The sequence below is a fragment of the Culex quinquefasciatus genome, chromosome 3 (assembly GCF_015732765.1).
Source record: "Culex quinquefasciatus strain JHB chromosome 3, VPISU_Cqui_1.0_pri_paternal, whole genome shotgun sequence".
NCBI classification, from domain to species: Eukaryota; Metazoa; Arthropoda; class Insecta; order Diptera; family Culicidae; genus Culex; species Culex quinquefasciatus.
The window spans coordinates 77,196,943-77,216,563 of record NC_051863.1 but is presented as its reverse complement, the minus strand read 5'-3'; the positions used below and the strand labels follow the sequence as shown (position 1 = coordinate 77,216,563).

The window sequence follows — 19,621 nt, the reverse complement described above, 5'->3', positions numbered from 1 at the left end:
ATGCTCACAACGTCACATACGTATGCGTAACTGCGCGCCAAATATCATGTCAAATCCACCTATTTGATTATTTTCAATGATTTTCTGAAAAAAAATAACCTTTTTGATCACGAAACAGCTCAATATTTCGATGTAAATGCTAGCTCAGTCCAAATTAAAAAAAAAACTGTGATTATTCGATGGTTTATGAGAAAAGTAAAAAGTCATTTCCAAAATAACCACGACAAGCCAAATCGTTAGTCAGTCTATCGCTGATCAGCGTGTTGGTTGGAACTGTGCGACACCATGCTCCTCACGATAACGCTTGTCGTTTCGGCAGTAGTCGCCCTCTACGTTTATCTTACTTGGAACTTCAGCTACTGGAAAAAGCGCAATGTTCCGGGACCTAGCCCCCATCCACTGTTCGGCAACTTCCCCTCATTTATTCTTCGCAACCATCCAATCGCCGTAGAAATGGACAACGTGTACAGGTAGATACATCTTATTTTAAGAAATGAATCAATTTATATTCAGTTATCGTCTTTCCAGAGAATACAAGTCAAAGTACAACTTCGTGGGCGTTTTCAGCACGCGTTCGCCGAGAATTTTCGTCACTTCGGCTGAACTGGCCAAAAGTATTCTAATCAAAGACTTCAAGAACTTCCACGACAACGAATTTGCCGGGATGACGGACAAAGAATTAGATCCAATTTTGGGTCGCAACCCATTTATGTTGAACGGAGACGAGTGGAAGGCAAAACGAGCTGAAGTAACGCCCGCGTTCACCACATCGCGAGTAAGTCGTTAGAATTTAAACCATGATCAAAATTTATATTTGGCATTCTCTTTCTTTCTCGCCTCAACCAACAGATGAAGTCGCTGTTCTCGATCGTTGAAGATGTTGGATCGCGTATGACCAAATACATCCGCCAAAATAAAAACACTCCACTGGAGAGCAAAGAACTCGCAGCCAAATTCACCACAGATGTTGTCTCAAGCTGTATTTTTGACACTGATGCGCAATCGTTTACTAACGAAAAATCGGAAATCAGTGAGCAAGGACGCAAAATGTTTGATAGTTCGTTCCTTTTTGTGATTGTCATGATATTTATGTCTCTGTTCCCGAAACTTGCCAAGCTACTCAAGATCGGCATGGTTTCCAAGTCTGTGGAAAAGTTTTTCACCAAACTTATGGCGGAAGCAATTCAGTATCGCGAGAAGAACGGAGTTCAGCGCGTTGACTACCTCGAACATCTTATTAGCCTACGAAACAAGAAGGAAATTTCTGATCTGGACATGGCAGCCCACGGTGTAACCTTTTTCATCGATGGCTTTGAAACGTCCAGTGTAGCGATGTCTTTTATATTGTACGAATTGGCAAAGAATCCTGACGTCCAAGAACGACTTCGCAAAGAACTTCTCAACGCTTCCAACGACCAAGGCACGATCACTTACGATTTACTATTAGAACTACCCTACTTGGACCAAGTCATCAATGAATCTCTACGTCTGTGGCCTCCAGCAGCGTTCCTTTCCAAAAAGTGTACCGAACCCATCGAGCTGAACCTGACTTCGACGGAGAAAAAACTCATTGAAACCGACGTTTGTGCGATCATACCAGTTTGGTCGATTCATCGTGATCCTAATCATTTTGAAGATCCTGCAACGTTCAATCCGGATCGATTTAGCCCAGAACGGGGTGGTGCCAGCCCGTACCGTGAGAAAGGATGCTTCATGCCGTTTGGTGATGGTCCACGGCAGTGTCTTGGAATCAGATTCGCTCGGATGCAGGTGAAGCGAGGAGTTTATGAAATTTTGACGCACTTTGAGCTGACGGTTGATTCCAAAACAGTCGAACCGTTGCAACTGGATCCGAAGCAGTTTCTCACTATGGCGCTTGGTGGGATTTGGTTAAACTTCAAGCCTATTGCCGTGTAATCAGTGTGAAAAGTAACAGGAGAAATAATAAAGATTTAATGAATATTATGTAAAATAACTCAAATGTGTCAGTATCATGTTTTAAAACTAACTAAATGTGGTTAGAGCCTTCCTCACTCCTTACCAATAATTGTACACAAAATAATCCAGACATAATTGCAGCTGACATTAAACTCATAAACTCTGCCATTATTCGTTACTTGACTGTAAATTTTTTAGGGATAGGTAGTTATGGGAAATTTAATGTACTTTTCGAATCTACAATAACCCGAAAGGGTAATTTATTTAGTGAGAACTTTTTATAATTTTTGTGTTGGTTCTTTACCATTCCCCAGAATTCCATTCCCCAGGACCCCTCCCCAGAACGGTATATTCCCCAGAATGATCCATTCCCCAGAATGACTCATTCCTCAGAAATATTTAGGACATGTTATGTTTCCCATTTGGCATAATGCTATTTAGCATAACTCCGTTTGGCATAATGGCGCAAAAAGGACAATTGGCATAATGATATTAAATTTCCAACATTAATTCAATATGAGAATCTTTTTAAAGAAAACTTCGTAACTTGTGATAACTACTGATACTAATTGTCATTTTCCTTCTTTAAGAAGGGGAAAACTCACTATACTATGGAGCAACTCTCTACGACATCGGCCGATTTCGACCATTTTTATTTTTTTGTATTTTTTGATTTGACTTAAACTTTGTGGGGGCCTTCCCTATGACCAAATAAGCTATTTTGTGTCATTGGTTCACCTATACAAGTCTCCATACAATTTTGGCTGCTGTCCATACAAAAATGGTATGTAAATATTCAAACAGCTGTAACTTTTGAGTGAATTTTCTGATCAATTTGGTGTCTTCGGCAAAGTTGTAGGTATTGTTGAGGACTTTTGAGAAAAAAATAAATACACGGAAAAACAAATTTGCAGATTTTTTTATCAACTTTTTTTTTACTAAAACTCAATTTCCCAAAATACGTATTTTTTTGATTTAAGAGATTTTTTGATATGTTTTAGGGGACAAAAATCCGCAACTTTTGAGCCATAGAGAAACATGGTCAAAAAATCTGCCGCCGAGTTATGATTTTTTGAAAAAATAGTGATTTTTGGAAAAAAAAATCTAAGTTTTATGCAAAAACAAGTTTAACATTATTTTTTAATGCTAAATTGAATTTGCAATCGAAAAGTACTTTACAGATTTTTTGATAAAGGGCTCCGTTTTCAAGATATAGCCACCGAAAGTTTGATTTTAGCGAAATATGTGCAGTTTTTCAATTTTTAAAAATAGTGACCATAAGTGACCATTTCTAAAAATATGTTTTTTAGAAGTTCAGAAAATTTGCTATAAAATTGTCTAAGAGACATTGAAGGTTGGACCTCAGGTTGCTGAGATAGAGCCGCATTAAGAAAAAGAAACACGAAAATTGAAGTTTTCTCTATCTCACCAAAATAACCTACCATTTTCTAATGACGATATCTCAGCAACTAATGGTCCGATTTTCAATGTTAGAACATAGAACATGTTTTAACATTGAAAATCGGACCATTAGTTGCTGAGATATCGTCATTAGTAGTTTAATCGTTTTATTTGCCAGTGAGCCTTTGGCTCTTAGTGGCAGACTAGTTTTACCGTACAGTACATTTTATTAAGATTTACAGTTACAAATAGAGTGCAAAAAAAAGAACAACTAATTTATACAATTTCAAAACGAAAATAGAGACGAAAAAAAGATTTAATGTGTTAACAATCTAAAACTGTTCCTCAAGGAGTTGGTTTTGTAGAACTTTCTTGAAACGAGCAGGATGTAGCGTTTTCATGTCGTCTTGGAGTGCGTTGTACATCAAGGTCGCCCTGTGAAGCGCAGAATTTTGGCCAAACGTCGTGGTGTTGATTCTGCTAGCTGTGAAGTCTCCCCTTCTTCTGGTGTAGTGTTGATGGCGGTCCTCTCCTCTGCTCAGGACAGTGTTGGTGTGGATGCAATTTCGCTGGATTTTGTGCACGTGGCAGCAAGCAACAGCGGTGTAAGTGCTACTCACGCTTAAAAACCGGTTGTTGGAGTGTATTAGAGCTGTCGATGTGCGGTAGTGGTAGCCAAACAAGAAAATAGTGGGTTATTTTGGTGAGATAGAGAAAACTTCAATTTTCTTGTTTCTTTTTCTTAAAGCGGCTCTATCTCAGCAACCCGAGGTCCAATTTTCAATTTCTCTTAGACAATTTTATAGCAAATTTTTTGAACTTTTCAAAACAAATATTTTTAGAAATGGTCAGATATGGTCACTATTTTTAAAAATTGAAAAACTGCAAATATTTCGCTAAAATCAAACTTTCGGTGGCTATATCTTGAAAACGGAGCCCTTTATCAAAAAATCTGTAAAGTACTTTTCGATTGCAAATTCAATTTTGCATTAAAAAATAATGTCAAACTTGTTTTTGCATGAAACTTCTATTTTTTCCAAAAATCACTATTTTTGCAAAAACTCATAACTCAGCGGCAGATTTTTTGACCATGTTTCTCTATTGCTCAAAAGTTGCGGATTTTTGTCCCCTAAAACATATCAAAAAATCTCGAAAATCAAAAAATACGTATTTTGGGAAATTGAGTTTAAGTGAAAAAAAATGATTAAAAAATGTGCAAATTGTTTTTCCGTGTACCTATTTTTTTCTCAAAAGTCCTCAACAATACCTACAACTTTGCCGAAGACACCAAATTGATCAGAAAATTCACTCAAAAGTTTCAGCTGTTTGAATATTTACATACCATTTTTGTATGGACAGCAGCCAAAATTGTATGGAGACTTGTATGGATGAACCAATCACACAAAATAGTTTATTTGGTCATAGGGAAGGCCCCCACAAAGTTTGAGCCAAATCAAAAAATACAAATAAAATCCATTTCCGGTTTTGGTAGAGAATTGCTCTATGGATAGCTGTTGAAGGAAAATAACTTGTGTAGGGGAAGGTGGGGCAAGACGACCATATGGGGCAAGAGGAACAATCGCTCGTACGGCCGTAATTTGTACAATTTTGATTATTTACAGTATGAGGAATTGTTTCTAGCAATGCAATTAGCTGATTCTACTACCACATAACCGCCAAAATGACGTAAACGCCACGGGGCATAAGATTTAATGAAGTTTTTTCTAAACCTTTGTTTTCTTATAATATTTGGAAAGTATAAAATAAGGCTTAGGGTTCGTTTTAAGGCTCATTTTATAAAAATGCTATTTTTCCTAGATCAGTAGTGTCCCTACAAATGACATGCACCTATTACAAAGTATGATTTAACTTTTGGTTATTTTTGTTGAGAGCTTTTAAAAAATCTTGTTCAGGTGGGGCAAGTGTACCATATGGATTTTTAGTATGGAAAAAATTACGAATTGCTGCAACAACATATTTTATTGGGAAATAAATACATGAAAGTACTTAAAAACTGATAAACAATCGTTAAAAAAAATTGTACATACAAAGTATAGTGATATTATGAAAATTTACTATTTATCATCGAAGTAGTATTTTTTTTCGTAAAAACGATAAAAATTTTAATAAAATATTATTATTTAATCTAAAAATGGAAGAAACCATTCAAATACATTCTAATCTGATGTATCTAAGTGATAAAAGTTCAATTGCTAGCAAATTACCATATTTTTTCATGCATTGTTCCTCTTGCCCCAACGGGTTGCTCGTCTTGCCCCACTAGTTGAGTAGAACGTACGGAAAATCAAAAATTTTAAAATCAATTTTTCACATTAAAAAACAGGATTTTTAAAAAACTGGTTTAAACAAAGTCTTAGTCAAGACCTAGAATAAGATGATTATAATAAAATCCGACAGATTTTTTAACTTTTTAATGGGTTATAACGAGCATTTCCTTAGCTTGTTACACTTGCCCCACTTTCCCCTAAACAGTTAGCACAAGTCAATAAAGTAATCCTTTTTTTAAAGACAGGAAAATTCAACTTTTGCCTAAAGTGACTACAGTCAAGAGAGTTTTTCCTTCTTTAAAAAACAAAAACTCAACTTTTGAAGGGAAAATTCAACATTTCGTCGCCATCGTGCTAACTTGTCGTACGTGCATTTTGGGCCAAATTGAGTTAAGAACGCCATTTTGTGCAGCTCACAATGCCTCATCTTTTGACCTTCACAGATCCCCAAAATTCGATTTCAATCCTGAGGTATTCAATGAAAACCAAAAAAGCTCCGAAAATTTTTGTCACTCTACACATAAAAGAAGTTTCAATCCTGTCGTGCTATCTTGTCACTTCCTGAAAATTGATGTAAGTGCGACAAAGGGCAAAGGGATTTCAGGTCAGGATGCGTTTGACGCACGTACAAGTTTGACTACCGTAAACATTTTTAATTATAACTCGGGACTCCAGCAACCAACTTCAACCAAACTTCGGGACAATGCACAGAATGGTCAGCCAAACAAAACGTGTTTGTTATTGTTTACATTGCGTGCTTTCGTTTTTGTTTATTCAAGGTCAAACATTGAAACGCGTTTTTCTCGGAACGTCAAAATGGCGGGTGCGACATGATAGCACGACGACGTCGATTTGTCAGCAGTTATCACAATAAAGGCGAAATCTAAACACTTAAAAAAACTTTAAAACAGATCAATTTTTGAAATAAAGTACATTCGTAATAAAAAAGAAACTTTTCTGGGAAAATGAACCATTTTTGGAAAAGGGGTTTATGGCGAATACGATAGAACCTATGTTTTTTGTATCTTTGAGGCCATTCATAAGCCACGTGGACAACTCCGGCGATTGTCCACAAGAGTGAAATCGAAAATTGTTTTTTTCAGCAACACATTTTTTGTGTCACTTTTAGGATCCGAATCAACCTTCTAAAAAGCGAATGAAATTTGTATGGAAATACAATCCAGACTCGATTATCCGAAGTTTCGATTATCCTAAGGATTGTATGGGACTGGGGATAATCGAATCACGAAAAAAAAATGTTTTTGTTTTATTTTATTTTCTTGTTTTTAACATAAGATTCGAGTTATGCGACCCCATTTTAGTCAAATTTTAGTTGTTGATTGTCTATTAAAAAATAAAATGCGCCATCTTGGATTTAAAAAAAAAATCTAAATAATTTCAACATGGTTCAGGGGTCATACCTACAGAGCCTACACTGAAAGAAAGTCACATAGCAATATCACATGTTTCACATGTGAATCTGCCCCATACGACTTTACATGTGAATGTCATGTGCAAATCACTTAGAAATTTGTTACGCGGGACGCAATAAATTCAAATGCAAAACACGTTAACCTAAAGTGTTATCCCACATGATTAGGGGAAGGTGGGGCAAGACGACCATATGGGGCAAGAGGAACAATCGCTCGTACCGCCGTATTTTTTTGCAATTATGATTATTTCCAGTATGAGGAATTGTTGCTAGCATTGCAATCAATTGATTCTACTAACACATAACTACCAAAACGAAGTAAACGCCACGGGACATAAGATTTAATGAAGTTTTTTTTTAAACCTTTGTTTTCTTATAATATTTAGAAAGTACAAAATAAGACTTAGGGTTCGTTTTAAGGCTCATTTTATCAAACTGCTGTTTTCCTAGATCAGTAGTGTCCCTACTAATGACTTGCACCTATTATAAAGTATGATTTAACTTCTGGTTATTTTTGTTGAGAACTTTAAACAAATCTTGTTCAGGTGGGGCAAGGGTACCATATGGATTTTTAGTATGGGAAAAAATACGAATCGCTGCAGCAACATATTTTATTGAGAAATAAATACATAAAAGTACTTAAAAACTGATAAACAATTGCAAAAAAAAATTCCATGCAAAATATAGTGATATTATGAAAATTTCCTTTTTTCACCAAAGCAACATTTTTTTTCGTGAAAACGATCTAATTTTTAGCAAAATATTATTTTTTAATCAAAAAATGAAAGAAACGTTTCATATACATTCTAATCTGATGTATTTAAGTGAAAACAGTTCAATTGTTAGCAAATTAACATGTTGTTTCATGCATTGTTCCTCTTGCCCCAACGGGTTGTTCATCTTGCCCCACTAGTAGAACGTACGAAAAATCAAAATTTTTAAAATCATTTTTTTACATAAAAAAACAGGATTTTTTAAAAACTCAATCTATCAAAGTTTTAGTCAAGACCTGAAATAAGGCTGGTACAAATATTTTTAAAAGTTTTTGTCACCCCCCCCCCCTCAAAATTGGCCCGAAAAATCAGGGGGCAAAAAAAATATTTTTACAATAAACTTCAAAATTTCAATGAAAATTCAAGTGCAACCAGCTGAAATCAAATTAAAATACATTCTTCTGCGTTTAAAATCATTTTTAGCATGTTTGGGTTTATTAAAAAATCTTAAGATTTTTTGAAAATTTTCGATGCAAAACCTTTTTTTTCGATACAATTTTTGTTTTTGTCAGATCTTAGATTTTTTTGAAAACTAATGATTGCAAAACAACTGAACTAGTGTAAAATGCATTTTAAAACACTTTTTTCATTTAAATGTGAAGACTTTGGCTTGTTATTTAAATTTTTATATTTTTTTATTTTTTTTGCCCCCCCCTTGACCTCGGCCAGGGCCGAGGGACAAAAACTTTTTTTAATATTTGCATCGGCCTAAGATGATTATTTAAAAATCCGACAGATTTTTAATGTTTTTGATAGGTTATAACGAGCATTTCCTTAGCTTGTTACACTTGCCCCACTTTCCCCTATCACATGGAATATTTATGAGAAAGAAATGGATTGGACATTAAAATCAACTGATTTTCTTTTCATTTTCAAGTGAGGATTTTATGTTGCATATTTTTTATCTTTTCTGATTGATTGTAAAATAAAAATACGTTTAATATTTTTTTTGATTTTTGCCTTTATGTGTCACATAAACAACACTTAACAAACACTGCACTGAAAGAAAGGCACATAGTAATATCACATGTCTCACACGTGAATCTGCCCCATACGGTTTAGCATGTGAATGTCATGTGCAAATCACATAGAAAATTTCAACCATGATACATATTCAAACCAAGTGAAAATCATGTTAGCTTCATTTGTCATCGCACATGATTATCACATGAAATGCTGATGAAAATTAAATGGATTTCACATTCAAATCTAATGATTTTCTTTTGTTTTTCAAGTGAATACACGGAAAGGGGATCGATCGCCAAACCAGCGACCGAATTTTGCTGGGTTGGTTTTGCTGATATCAGCGAAATTTTTCTCTAAACCAGCGAAATTTTTCGCTGAAAAAGGTGGCTGCGCGAAATCAAATCCAGCAACTTGGTTTCGCTGGTTTGTTATTTCCGAAACGGTTTCTTTTCCAGCGAAAGTTTTCGCTGGTTTGATACACATCCTTCCGACAGCTGTCATAAATGTTTGTTATTGTTCACGTTTGGAAGCGATTTGTGGCAATCGAATTGCTTTAGGGGGTTTTTCAAAACAAAAAGCATGAAAAAGTTCTGCATCAAGTGTTCAGCATTAAAATACATACTCAACAGGTGATGGTTCTTTTCAATGAAAAGAAGCAGGTGGCAGCAAGAATCGTAGGCGAGGAACTTGACCATGGCCGCGGAACAGTTTGTGCTGTGGCAAGTAAGTACAACCTGGCTGGACTTTCTTTTAATTCTGCTTCCGTTACTGCGAAATCTTCACACGATTCCCAATTAATCTCTGGTTCTCAAATCCTCTGGTTTATTTTGGCATAGGCTTCTGCCGCCAAAACAAAAAAAAAACAAACGTCGGTGATAAAAAACGCTGATCCAGTGCAAAAAAACACTGGTCCAGTGGAAACATTCGCTGAACCAGCGGATTTTTCGCCGAAACCAGTAGAATAATCTCCTGGTTGATTGTGGTATGAGCTGCTGCCGCCGGAAAAAAAAACGGACGTCAGCGATAGAAAACGCTGATCCAGCGTAAAAGAACACTGGTCCAGTGAAGAAATCCGCTGGACCAGCGAATTGTTTCCCAAAACCAGTACAATAATCTCCTGGTTGATTTTGGTGCCCTGCCGCTTTTTCCAAACCAGCGAGAAAATTTTCTGATTCTAGCAAAACTGATCCCCCAAACAGCGACATTTTTCACCAACCAGTGTTTTTTTTCACAGGGTTGGTAGAATTTTATCGGTTTCCAAACCAGCGAAAAAAATTAGCGATTCTAGGTAATTTTTGTGCAGGCTGAGAAATTAGCGACATTTTTCGCAAGTTTTAGCGAACTTTATCGCGATTTGGCGATGGATCCCCTTTCCGTGTAGTTAAAAAAGAGCGGATTGTTTTTTTTTTGAAGAAAAATACGTTTCATACAGTACATACATTGTTAGCTTTTATTTTTTAAATGCAAATTACATTTTAGGTCTCCTAAACCAACAGTTCACTTTTTCACATCACATTTCGACTTCACACGTTAAAATTAACTTTTCCGGCGATCGACGAACCTTGGTTCCGGTGCACAATCCGGAACACCTTGATAATTTTAGGATCTTTGTCGTCATCCGCAGTAATCTTTAGGTAGATACTTCGGAAGCCACTATAAGCAGCTATGGCAGGATGCGGACGATCGAAACTGTTCTGTCCGCAGCAAGTTTCCCAGGAATTCAAGTTAACTTTTCAGACTCATCAACCAATTTTTAATCCGAATCTGGAAATATCAGAAAATTTCTTGCTTAGCGTATATTTTATTAGAGATCTAAATAGAAATTGATTACCTCTGTTTTGCAGTATAATTTTAACTATTAAAGTGCACTTTTCTAGCTAAAAAATCAATTTGAAGGCGCGAGCTGTTTTCTCATACTATTCATGTAGCCATATTGCTTGGAACTAATTTTCACCATTTCAACTTCAATATCTATAACATTTGACATTAACGTGAATTCCACTTGAAAATCAAAGGATAAGTCGATTGGGGCGAATCGAAGTGCGATTTGTGTGAATCAGACATGAAAATCCCATGAAAAAAGAGTGGATCAAGATGGGTTGAACTAACGTGGTTTTCACATCCATTCGACGTGCAAAACATGTGTAGGGCAAATGAAAAGCATGTGAATTTACTGTGTTGATTTTTGGAGACACTCACGTGAAAAAGCACATGAAATTGCCATGTTGGATTTTTTCAGTGTGTTGCATGATTAACACCTTAACTCCCAAGCTCAAGAAAAGGGAGAATTTGTATGGAAATTCCCCCCTTTTCTCGAACTTGGGAGTTTAGGCGTTAATAAAAAATTTCCCTTTTTCGAGAACGATTCACACTTAAAAAAAAGATGCACATTTTTCACACACCGGATCTCTCACACTCTCACACACCGGAACAAGTCCTCTTCCATGGGAATCCTTAGGTTTCGCCGGAAGTTCTCCTATCCGTGATTACCTGTGGAAATATTTAGAATAGAAATTTTCTGCTAAGTATTGAATATTGTAAAGATTTTTTTTTTGAATTCATTAGAAATAACTTACCATATTATTAAAAATAATCCAGCAATATTTTGTGCAATAAAATCCAATTTTTCGGTAAGAAATTGAAATTAAGAGCGCAAGCTATAGCTAGGACTTTATTAAAGTAGCCATCTTGCTTTAGGATTAATTTTCGTCATCGATAGCATTTGAAAATAACGTGAATTTCACTTGGAAATAAAAGGACAAGACGATTGGAGCAAATCAAAATGAAATTCATTTGAATCTCACGTGAACACCATGCGAAAAATGAGTGAATGTTTGTTTGCCAATGATCAGCTGGAGCTGAATGAATTCCACATTCATTTGAAATGAAAAGCACGTGAGAGTCATCGGAAAAGCATGTGAAGTTATCGTGTTGATTTTTGGAGTAGCTCACGTGAAAAAAAAACATTTGATTTTGCTATGTTGGTTTTTTTCAGTGTATACGGAGAGGCGAAATGTCACTCTCACACGCAGAAAAATAAGTCATATTTGAATCAACAAAACGTTTTGTTGATTTGAAAATCAAGATTTTTGTCGAATCAACGCTAAACGTCAAAGCAGCTCTTTGAAAACAACAAAAGACTTTTGTAGAATCGAGAAAATCAAGGTTTGTTTCGCAAATTTTGTTGTTGATTATTTTCAACAAAAATTTTGTTGATTCAAACCTCGTACAGGCTGATTCTACAAAACATTTTTCTGCGTGCAGGGTTCCAATCGAACTGTCAAATTGGGGTTCCAATGGAGCAAAAAGACCATGCAAGAGCAAGGTCGGAATCAATTTAAATTAATTTTGGCCAAAAATACGAGATTTGTAACAATCACAAGCATTGTAAATTGTTGTTTATGGGACCATCCACAAACCACGTGGACACTTTTTTTTTGTAATCTCAACTACAAGTTTTTCAACCTTAAATTTGAATGGCTTTGGGTGTTTGAAATTTCTTCCAGAACATTTCATTTCCCTATATAGGTCCCTAGTCATACCTAAGCTCGACAATCAAAAATCAGATATCCGATATCCGAATCGATTATCCGATGTTTCGATAATCCGAAGTGAAAGTTTTCCGAGGCCTTCGGATAATCGAGTCTGGACTGTATGGGGAAACTAACACCGTAGATGTCCTGAACAACTCTTCTGAAGACAGTATGATGCAAAATGCGTCATTCTTTACCCATTTAGAAAATGAATTTACCCATTCTGTTACATCCAACTGTGACTCCAACAATTTTTCGAAAATTTGTCAAAAAGTTGCATTATTCCTTAAACCATTATAAATCACTTTAGAAGTTGATATTAACTATCTTCGATGATCTGAAAAAGTTCATCCCACTTTACATTGTGAAATAGTCATAATATAATGCATACTTTATTGCATGGCCATTATAAAATCTACCAAAGCAAAATTCTAGATACTCCATACCACAAGGACTCAAAGGATTTATGGATTATCTTTTGGCTTATGGATAATCTCAATATGGCTATCTTTATCTTTTAAAAAATACCACTAGTAGCGATAAGCATTTATGGGCAGTGAGAATCAATTTTTATAATATGATGAAATGCTTGAAGGGATTCCCAATAAAAACATATTTAAATCTTTATTGGATTGATTTTGTCACTTATAAATTCAGCAACTGTTTTTAGTTGTAGAGAAAATTATGTTTTTTTTACAATAGCTTGTTGTTCCACCGTTCCAATATTTCACAATATGCAACCTTATGCTTTAGCTGAAAGGATAACCGAGCAGCATGCATTATCGACCTTTATCTATAGGTACAAAAAGATAACGACCAGCTGGAGACAAGAGTTCAATTTTGATTTGTATGATAACAACTGCAAACGAGCGACACGCTTTATATACCACAACCAGAAGGTACTATCACTTCAGTATTTATTCGTCCAGCGTAAAATGCGGTCAAGTGGTACAACATGATTCTAACCATAACTCTCGTCGTAACGGCGGTCGCCGCTCTCTACGTTTATTTGACATGGAACTATGGCTACTGGAAAAAGCGAAATGTTCCCGGACCAGATCCGCTTCCGTTTTTAGGAAGCTTCCCATCGTTGATTCTTCGCCACCGGACCATAATGGAAGAAATGGACAAAATCTACAGGTTTTTTTATATTTGATTTGATGAAAATGGTCTTTTTTAACAGCTAAATCTTTCCAGTGACTACAAGAATAAGTTCAACTTTGTGGGAATCTTCAGCAACCGGTCACCAAGCATTTTCGTGGCGTCTCCGGCACTGGCCAAAGATGTTCTTATCAAAGACTTCAAGAATTTTCATGACAACGAGTTTGGTGGGTTCACTGATAAAGACACCGACCCTATTTTGGGCCGCAACCCGTTTTTGCTAAATGGAGAAGAGTGGAAAGAAAAACGGTCTGAAGTTACTCCTGCGTTTACTACATCCAGGGTGAGATGATATCACCAACATTCTTTTTAGTACACTAACTGGAATTATTTGTTTTATTCAGATGAAGGCGCTTTTCCCAATAATTGAGGACGTTGGAACACGAATGACTAAATATGTGAAACAAAAAGGAAAAACTGCATTAGATACCAGAGAACTTACTGCTAAATTTACCACTGATGTTGTCTCTAGCTGCATTTTCGATACAGATGCAGAATCATTCACCAACGAAAAGGCTGTAATTCGCGAAATGGGTCGAAAACTCTTGGATAACTCCTTTACGTTCTTCTTGATTGCAATGTTCATAGGCGTTATGCCAACCCTAGCCAAGCTACTCAACGTTGGATTGATTCCCAAGTCAGTGGAAAAGTTTTTCACTAACCTCATGTCAGAGGCTTTGAAGCATCGTGAACAGAAGGGAATCAAGCGTGTTGATTACCTTGAACATCTCATCAGTTTACGGAATAAGAAAAACATTTCCGAGCTGGATATGGCCGCCCACGGTGTGACCTTCTTCATCGATGGCTTTGAAACCTCCAGTATTGCAATGGCTTTTGTACTGTACGAGGTAGCCAGGAACCCAGATGTGCAAAAACAACTTCGTGAAGAGTTGCTCAAAGCATCCAATGATCAAGGTTCAATCAGCTACGACACTCTACTGGAATTGCCCTACCTAGAGCAAGTTATCAACGAATCCCTAAGACTTTGGCCTCCAGCTGCGTTCCTCTCGAAAAAGTGCACGGAACCCATCGAGCTTGACCTGACTTCATCGCAGAAAGTCCACATTGAAAAGGGCGTCTACGCCATGATTCCAGTCTGGTCAATTCATCGTGATCCGGAGTGCTATGAAAATCCTACAATGTTCAACCCGGACCGGTTTAGCCCAGAACAAGGTGGTGTTAGCCCTTATCGGGAGAAAGGATGCTTCATTCCGTTTGGTGATGGCCCACGCCAGTGTCTTGGAATGAGATTCGCTCGGATGCAAATGAAGCGAGGCGTTTATGAAATCTTGAAGAACTTTGAGCTGTCGGTTGATCCCAAAACAATTCAACCACTTCAAATGGATCCAAAGCAATTTTTAACTATGCCACTAGGAGGAATATGGTTGAACTATAAGGCGATAACTAAATAAAATATGTTTAATGTTTTGTTACTAATAAAAGTTTAACAAACAAAATCCAAAAAATATGTTGTATTACTTGTCACAATTGCATTTCATTCTGCCAATAAAAAAAACTACAGCTCGAGGCATCAGCGTGCTTACAAAATACACTCGAACCGTGTGTTGTGATAGTGTGCGTGAGCGTTGTGTAAAAAGTGTCAGTTCGTCACTTTTTAGTTTGATTTTGACCAACCAACGAGGTACAAACTAAAAAAGTGTCAAACGAAAAAGTGACCACCCACCGGGGGTTGAATGTATCTTGCGTTATTGCACGGGTTTGAATCTTCTAGCAATTTCAATATGGCGACTTGTATCAGAAGAAAGTGAGGCATTTTCGCTAGTTCTCACTGTTCTGTGTTCTGCGTGCACGTCCGCAAATATCGACCACGCACATACTAACACAAAGCGCCACCAAGAGGCAAAAGGTAGTTACGAATATTTTTGGCACTTTTGTTTAAAAATATGCGGTTTTGCAAAAACAAATAACAAAACCAACTTTTAAGTGTAGTTCGTAATTCGTTGCTGATTTGTTAGGATTTTTTTAATTAAAAGTTTTTTTGTATTAACCCTTTTGGGCAGACATTTCTGTTATCACCTTTTGGTTCCTTGGATTAGCCATGGATAATTTCACAGTGTAATAAACAGGGCAGCTACCACCACGCGGCGCCACGGCGCCACCGTTTTGATTGAGAAAATGATACAGGTTTTTCGGACGAGTTTCAATCCCGTGGTTATTGACAAACGAGACCAGAGTCAAAAAGAACGCTGCTTGACTGGATTCAAAATTAATAATTGAGCAAACCGTATTTTAACAATTCGTCATGATTAACTAAGGCACGTGCTGAGATAATAACATGTTGCCTACCTCTGTATTTGGCTATCTCTATTTTATTTTGTTTTACTTCTTGTTCTTTGCGCGTTGAATTTTCTTTGATAACAATAAACACTGATAAGCATAAATGGCATCTTGGTGAATGGGTTGATTTTTTTGTTTTTTTTTAAGGAATCACCTGTTTCTATTTCTGCTGGCCTGTTCAAGTTGAGTTTTGTAACTATCTAGATTTGGATATCTTTTGTATGCAATCTTAACGTTTCATCACATTTGTGTACTTGTAACAAAAACTGAAAGGTCCCTGGATTACGTTCAGTATCAATTATTCCACAAAAATTGTAGAGACGATTGGCTTGTCTCCACAGTTTGTATAGAGAATAGGGAATCAGGTTGTTGTTACCTACAACCCAAAAATTGATGAATATTAGGGTGGGTCAAATTTCATTTTTCGCCTTCCATTGATGGACTGAAGAGTAGTGAGTGTATAGAGCCCAAATCCTAAATGACCATCAAGCTTACAAATAACCATATCTGAAAAGAAATGTTTGAGCTAAAAAAAGAAAAAAAAAAACCTTCTCCAGCAATCAAATCGTGCACATCATCTTTTCACACGTGCATTTTAGGCCAAATTGAGTAAATAACGCCATTTTGTGCAGCTTTTCACCTTCACAGATCCTCAAAATTGTATTTCAATCCTAAGATATTCAATAAAAACCGAAAACCCGTGCATTGTTAACACACTTCAAATGAAAAAAATTTCAATCTTGTCGTGCTATCTTACACATCCTGAAAATTGCTGTAATTGCGACAACTGAATTTTAGATCAGAACGCTTTTGACACACCTATGTGTTGATTTAATAAATGCAGTTTCCGTTTACATTGCATTATTTTGGTTCCATTTATTTGGCACCTATCAATTTATTCTTATAATTTCGCCACAGTATTGCCACAAAACTTAAAAGATCGGGATCGCCAAACCAAAATCAGCAAGATTGACAGACCGCTTTGCCCATGGCAAAATTCAAAGCTAAAATCGTTTCTTACCCAGTCTAATATCTTCATAAAACTTTTGGGAGTGATTGAAAATCATCTTTTTAGTGGATTCATAATTTTTTTGTAATATGAAATTTTATGATTTTTTACATGTATGTAACCCCTTAATGATAGTTTTTCCTAAACATCTTAGTTCCTTTTGAGAATCAGGAAAAAACAGGCAGATTTGGATTCCAGGGTGTCGGTTTAGCCTAGCTCCATCGATAATTGGCTTTTTGTATGATTTGCTTCTTGCATCAATATTTTCAGGTTTAAAGTTTAATGCTTCGGTTTCTGATCTTGTAGAACTGTGTTTTTATATTATACTACCAAGAAAACATTTGATTAAAAATATTACTTTTTCTCGGTATACTCATCGAACCCATTCATTCGTTTTTAGAATAATAACTACAAGTGTGGCTTGCAAGTTCGAGTGACGGCAACAAAAAGTAAAGAATCGTACCTATTTGTTTATTGATTCAATTAAGCCCTTGGTATCACTGATAGAGGAAACACGGCAACACCAATTCAGAGCGTAGATAAAGGCGACATGATTTAGCAGAATTTTAGAATAAAATATCCATTTCAATCACAGCTCCGATATGATCTCATCTTGATATCTATACCTACCAATTTATGTTTACGTTTCTAGCGAGATGTATACATTTTAGTCAGTCGTATGTATTCTACGGGATGATCTTGATCCCATTAACCAGAACGCAGTTCCAGCGTGTGACATTATAAATAGAATTTTGGTAACTCTGTGTATCAAAACATATGTATGGCCAAACTTCGCTGAGCATAAATTGAGCGCCGAAGTTCAACCGTATTACGTAATCACATTGATTTAAATTCCCCTCCTAGTTGTGCCCAGTTTGAGTTCAGCCCAGTTCAGTATCTTGTCAGCGGTCGTTGCGCGAGCATCTGCTAAAATGTTGTGCACTTGCCTGACCGTTTTGGGCGGTTTGGCCGCGGTAGTCTATCTCATCTTGGTGTGGAACTTCAACTACTGGAAGAAAGCCGGCATCAATGGGCCCAAACCGAAGATTCTGGCTGGGAACCTCCCCAACATGTGGACCCAGAAGCAGCATATATTTTATGATTTGAAGAAAATTTACGAGTATGTAAAGGATTAGAGGTTTTACAAGTTTATTAAGTTAACACGTGGTTTTGTTCCCTACGACAGTGACTTCAAAAACGAACCCGTCGTGGGATACTTCAGCGTTCGTACGCCTCAGCTAATGATACGCGACCCCGAGCTGATCAAGGAGGTCCTCACGAAGAGCTTCCGGTACTTTGCGTCGAACCAGTTTTCCGACTTGGTCGACGAAAAATCCGACCCATTGTTTTCGCGAAATCCGTTTAGTTTGTCCGGTGAAAAATGGAAAACTCGTCGAGCGGAAATTACGCCGGCGTTCACAAATAACAGGGTATGTGGTAGAGAGTTTTGTATTGAATTATAATTCTACTGTTGATGAATTTATTATAGATTAAAGCCCTTTCAACGCTGGTTGATGAGGTTTGCGTTCGTTTGAGTGATTATGTGAAGCAAAATATGGAAAAGAACGGTTCGACGTTCGATGTTAAAGAGGTACGAAAAGTGTTATTCAAAATTATTTAGACTTTAAACGGAACATTTCATTCACAGTTGATGTCCAAGTACACTACCGATGTGGTCTCAAATTGTGTGTTTGCCATCGACGCTCAATCGTTTACCAAAGAAAATCCGGAAATCCGTGAAATGGGACGCCGCATCATGGACTTCAACTTCAAAGCGCAGGTCATCATGTTCCTGACTACTTTCTTCCCATCGATCACCAAGTTCTACAAGTTCACGTTCGTAGCCCACGACGTCGAGCAGTTTTTCATTCGAATCATGAAGGATGCTATTCGGCATCGCAAGCAAAACAACATCGTCCGCAATGATTATCTCGATCATCTGCTGTCGCTTGAAGAGAAGAAGCAGGTCACCGAGATCGATATGGCCGGCCATGGAGTGTCTTTCTTTGCGGATGGATTTGAAACTTCTAGTTCGGTGATCACCTACTGTCTCTTTGATTTGGCCACCAATCCCGCAATCCAGACACAGCTCAGACAAGAGATTCGCGATGTCCAGGCAAATAAGGGAGGACTCACTTACGATAACGTCGGAGAGATGACATTCCTCGAGCAAGTGCTGAACGAATCTCTGAGGATGCACGTGGTTATACCAACGCTGGCAAAACGGTGCACCGAAACTGTTGAACTTACCTCTTCAAAGGGCAAGAAGATCCGCGTTGAAGCTGGAACCGCTGTTCACATTCCCTACATGGTCCATTTCGATTCGCAATACTATGACGAACCGGATAAATTCAAACCGGAGCGATTCTCGCCGGAAAATGGAGGCACCAAGCCGTTCAGAGAAAAGGGAGTCTTCTTTCCCTTCGGAGAGGGTCCGCGAATGTGTCTGGGGATGAGATTCGCTCTGATGCAGGCAAAACGAGGCATTGTGGAGATCATCGACAAGTTCGAGATCAGTGTTGATCCGAAAATGAAGATGCCGATTGTATACGACCCGAAACCCTTTATGCTGTATCCTGATGGGGGAACTTGGCTTAAATTTAAGGTGCTTTGAAGGAGGAGTTTTACTCAACGGTAAATGATTTTATTTCACAGTTCGCTTTGTTATGATTTTTGAATAAAATTTTCAGTTTCTTTTATCATATAAAAATCAATTTTCATTTGTGATCTATTTTTGTCAAGAGATTGTGAAAAGTTACACAACACGTGGAAAGTGAAAAGCATGATTCGTAAACTACTAAAAGTAATTTGGTTCATGAATT

General features: G+C 37.0%; 3 protein-coding genes across 3 annotated transcripts; all 3 read left to right on the top strand.

Annotated features, from left to right (window-relative positions):
* Nucleotides 1-253: 253 nt before the first annotated feature.
* On the top strand, nt 254-1,979 carry LOC6033807 (probable cytochrome P450 28a5). The gene is made up of 3 exons (XM_001844153.2): nt 254-470; nt 529-775; nt 850-1,979. Exons 1-3 carry the CDS (start codon nt 286-288, stop codon nt 1,915-1,917), a joined length of 1,500 nt encoding a protein of 499 aa, XP_001844205.2. The 5' UTR covers nt 254-285; the 3' UTR covers nt 1,918-1,979.
* Nucleotides 1,980-13,228: 11,249 nt separating this feature from the next.
* On the top strand, nt 13,229-14,924 carry LOC6033808 (probable cytochrome P450 28d1). The gene is made up of 3 exons (XM_001844154.2): nt 13,229-13,471; nt 13,529-13,775; nt 13,837-14,924. The coding sequence occupies exons 1-3, from the start codon at nt 13,287-13,289 to the stop codon at nt 14,902-14,904; spliced, it is 1,500 nt and encodes a 499-aa protein (XP_001844206.2). The 5' UTR covers nt 13,229-13,286; the 3' UTR covers nt 14,905-14,924.
* Nucleotides 14,925-17,666: 2,742 nt separating this feature from the next.
* Nucleotides 17,667-19,513, top strand: LOC6033809 (probable cytochrome P450 28d1). The gene is made up of 4 exons (XM_001844155.2): nt 17,667-17,919; nt 17,986-18,229; nt 18,289-18,390; nt 18,448-19,513. Exons 1-4 carry the CDS (start codon nt 17,732-17,734, stop codon nt 19,411-19,413), a joined length of 1,500 nt encoding a protein of 499 aa, XP_001844207.2. The 5' UTR covers nt 17,667-17,731; the 3' UTR covers nt 19,414-19,513.
* The last annotated feature ends 108 nt before the right edge of the window (nt 19,514-19,621 follow it).

What these genes read in the sequence shown, in the direction of transcription:
- LOC6033808 (XM_001844154.2), top strand. Translation starts at nt 13,287, where the DNA reads ATGATTCTAACCATAACTCTCGTCGTAACGGCGGTCGCCGCTCTCTAC. An exon ending in GAAATGGACAAAATCTACAG is followed by an intron (nt 13,472 to 13,528) that starts GTTTTTTTATAT and finishes AAATCTTTCCAG; the next exon opens with TGACTACAAGAATAAGTTCA. An exon ending in CTGCGTTTACTACATCCAGG is followed by an intron (nt 13,776 to 13,836) that starts GTGAGATGATAT and finishes TGTTTTATTCAG; the next exon opens with ATGAAGGCGCTTTTCCCAAT.
- LOC6033809 (XM_001844155.2), top strand. Translation starts at nt 17,732, where the DNA reads ATGTTGTGCACTTGCCTGACCGTTTTGGGCGGTTTGGCCGCGGTAGTC. An exon ending in CGGCGTTCACAAATAACAGG is followed by an intron (nt 18,230 to 18,288) that starts GTATGTGGTAGA and finishes AATTTATTATAG; the next exon opens with ATTAAAGCCCTTTCAACGCT. An exon ending in CGACGTTCGATGTTAAAGAG is followed by an intron (nt 18,391 to 18,447) that starts GTACGAAAAGTG and finishes TTTCATTCACAG; the next exon opens with TTGATGTCCAAGTACACTAC.
- LOC6033807 (XM_001844153.2), top strand. Translation starts at nt 286, where the DNA reads ATGCTCCTCACGATAACGCTTGTCGTTTCGGCAGTAGTCGCCCTCTAC. An exon ending in GAAATGGACAACGTGTACAG is followed by an intron (nt 471 to 528) that starts GTAGATACATCT and finishes TCGTCTTTCCAG; the next exon opens with AGAATACAAGTCAAAGTACA. An exon ending in CCGCGTTCACCACATCGCGA is followed by an intron (nt 776 to 849) that starts GTAAGTCGTTAG and finishes CTCAACCAACAG; the next exon opens with ATGAAGTCGCTGTTCTCGAT.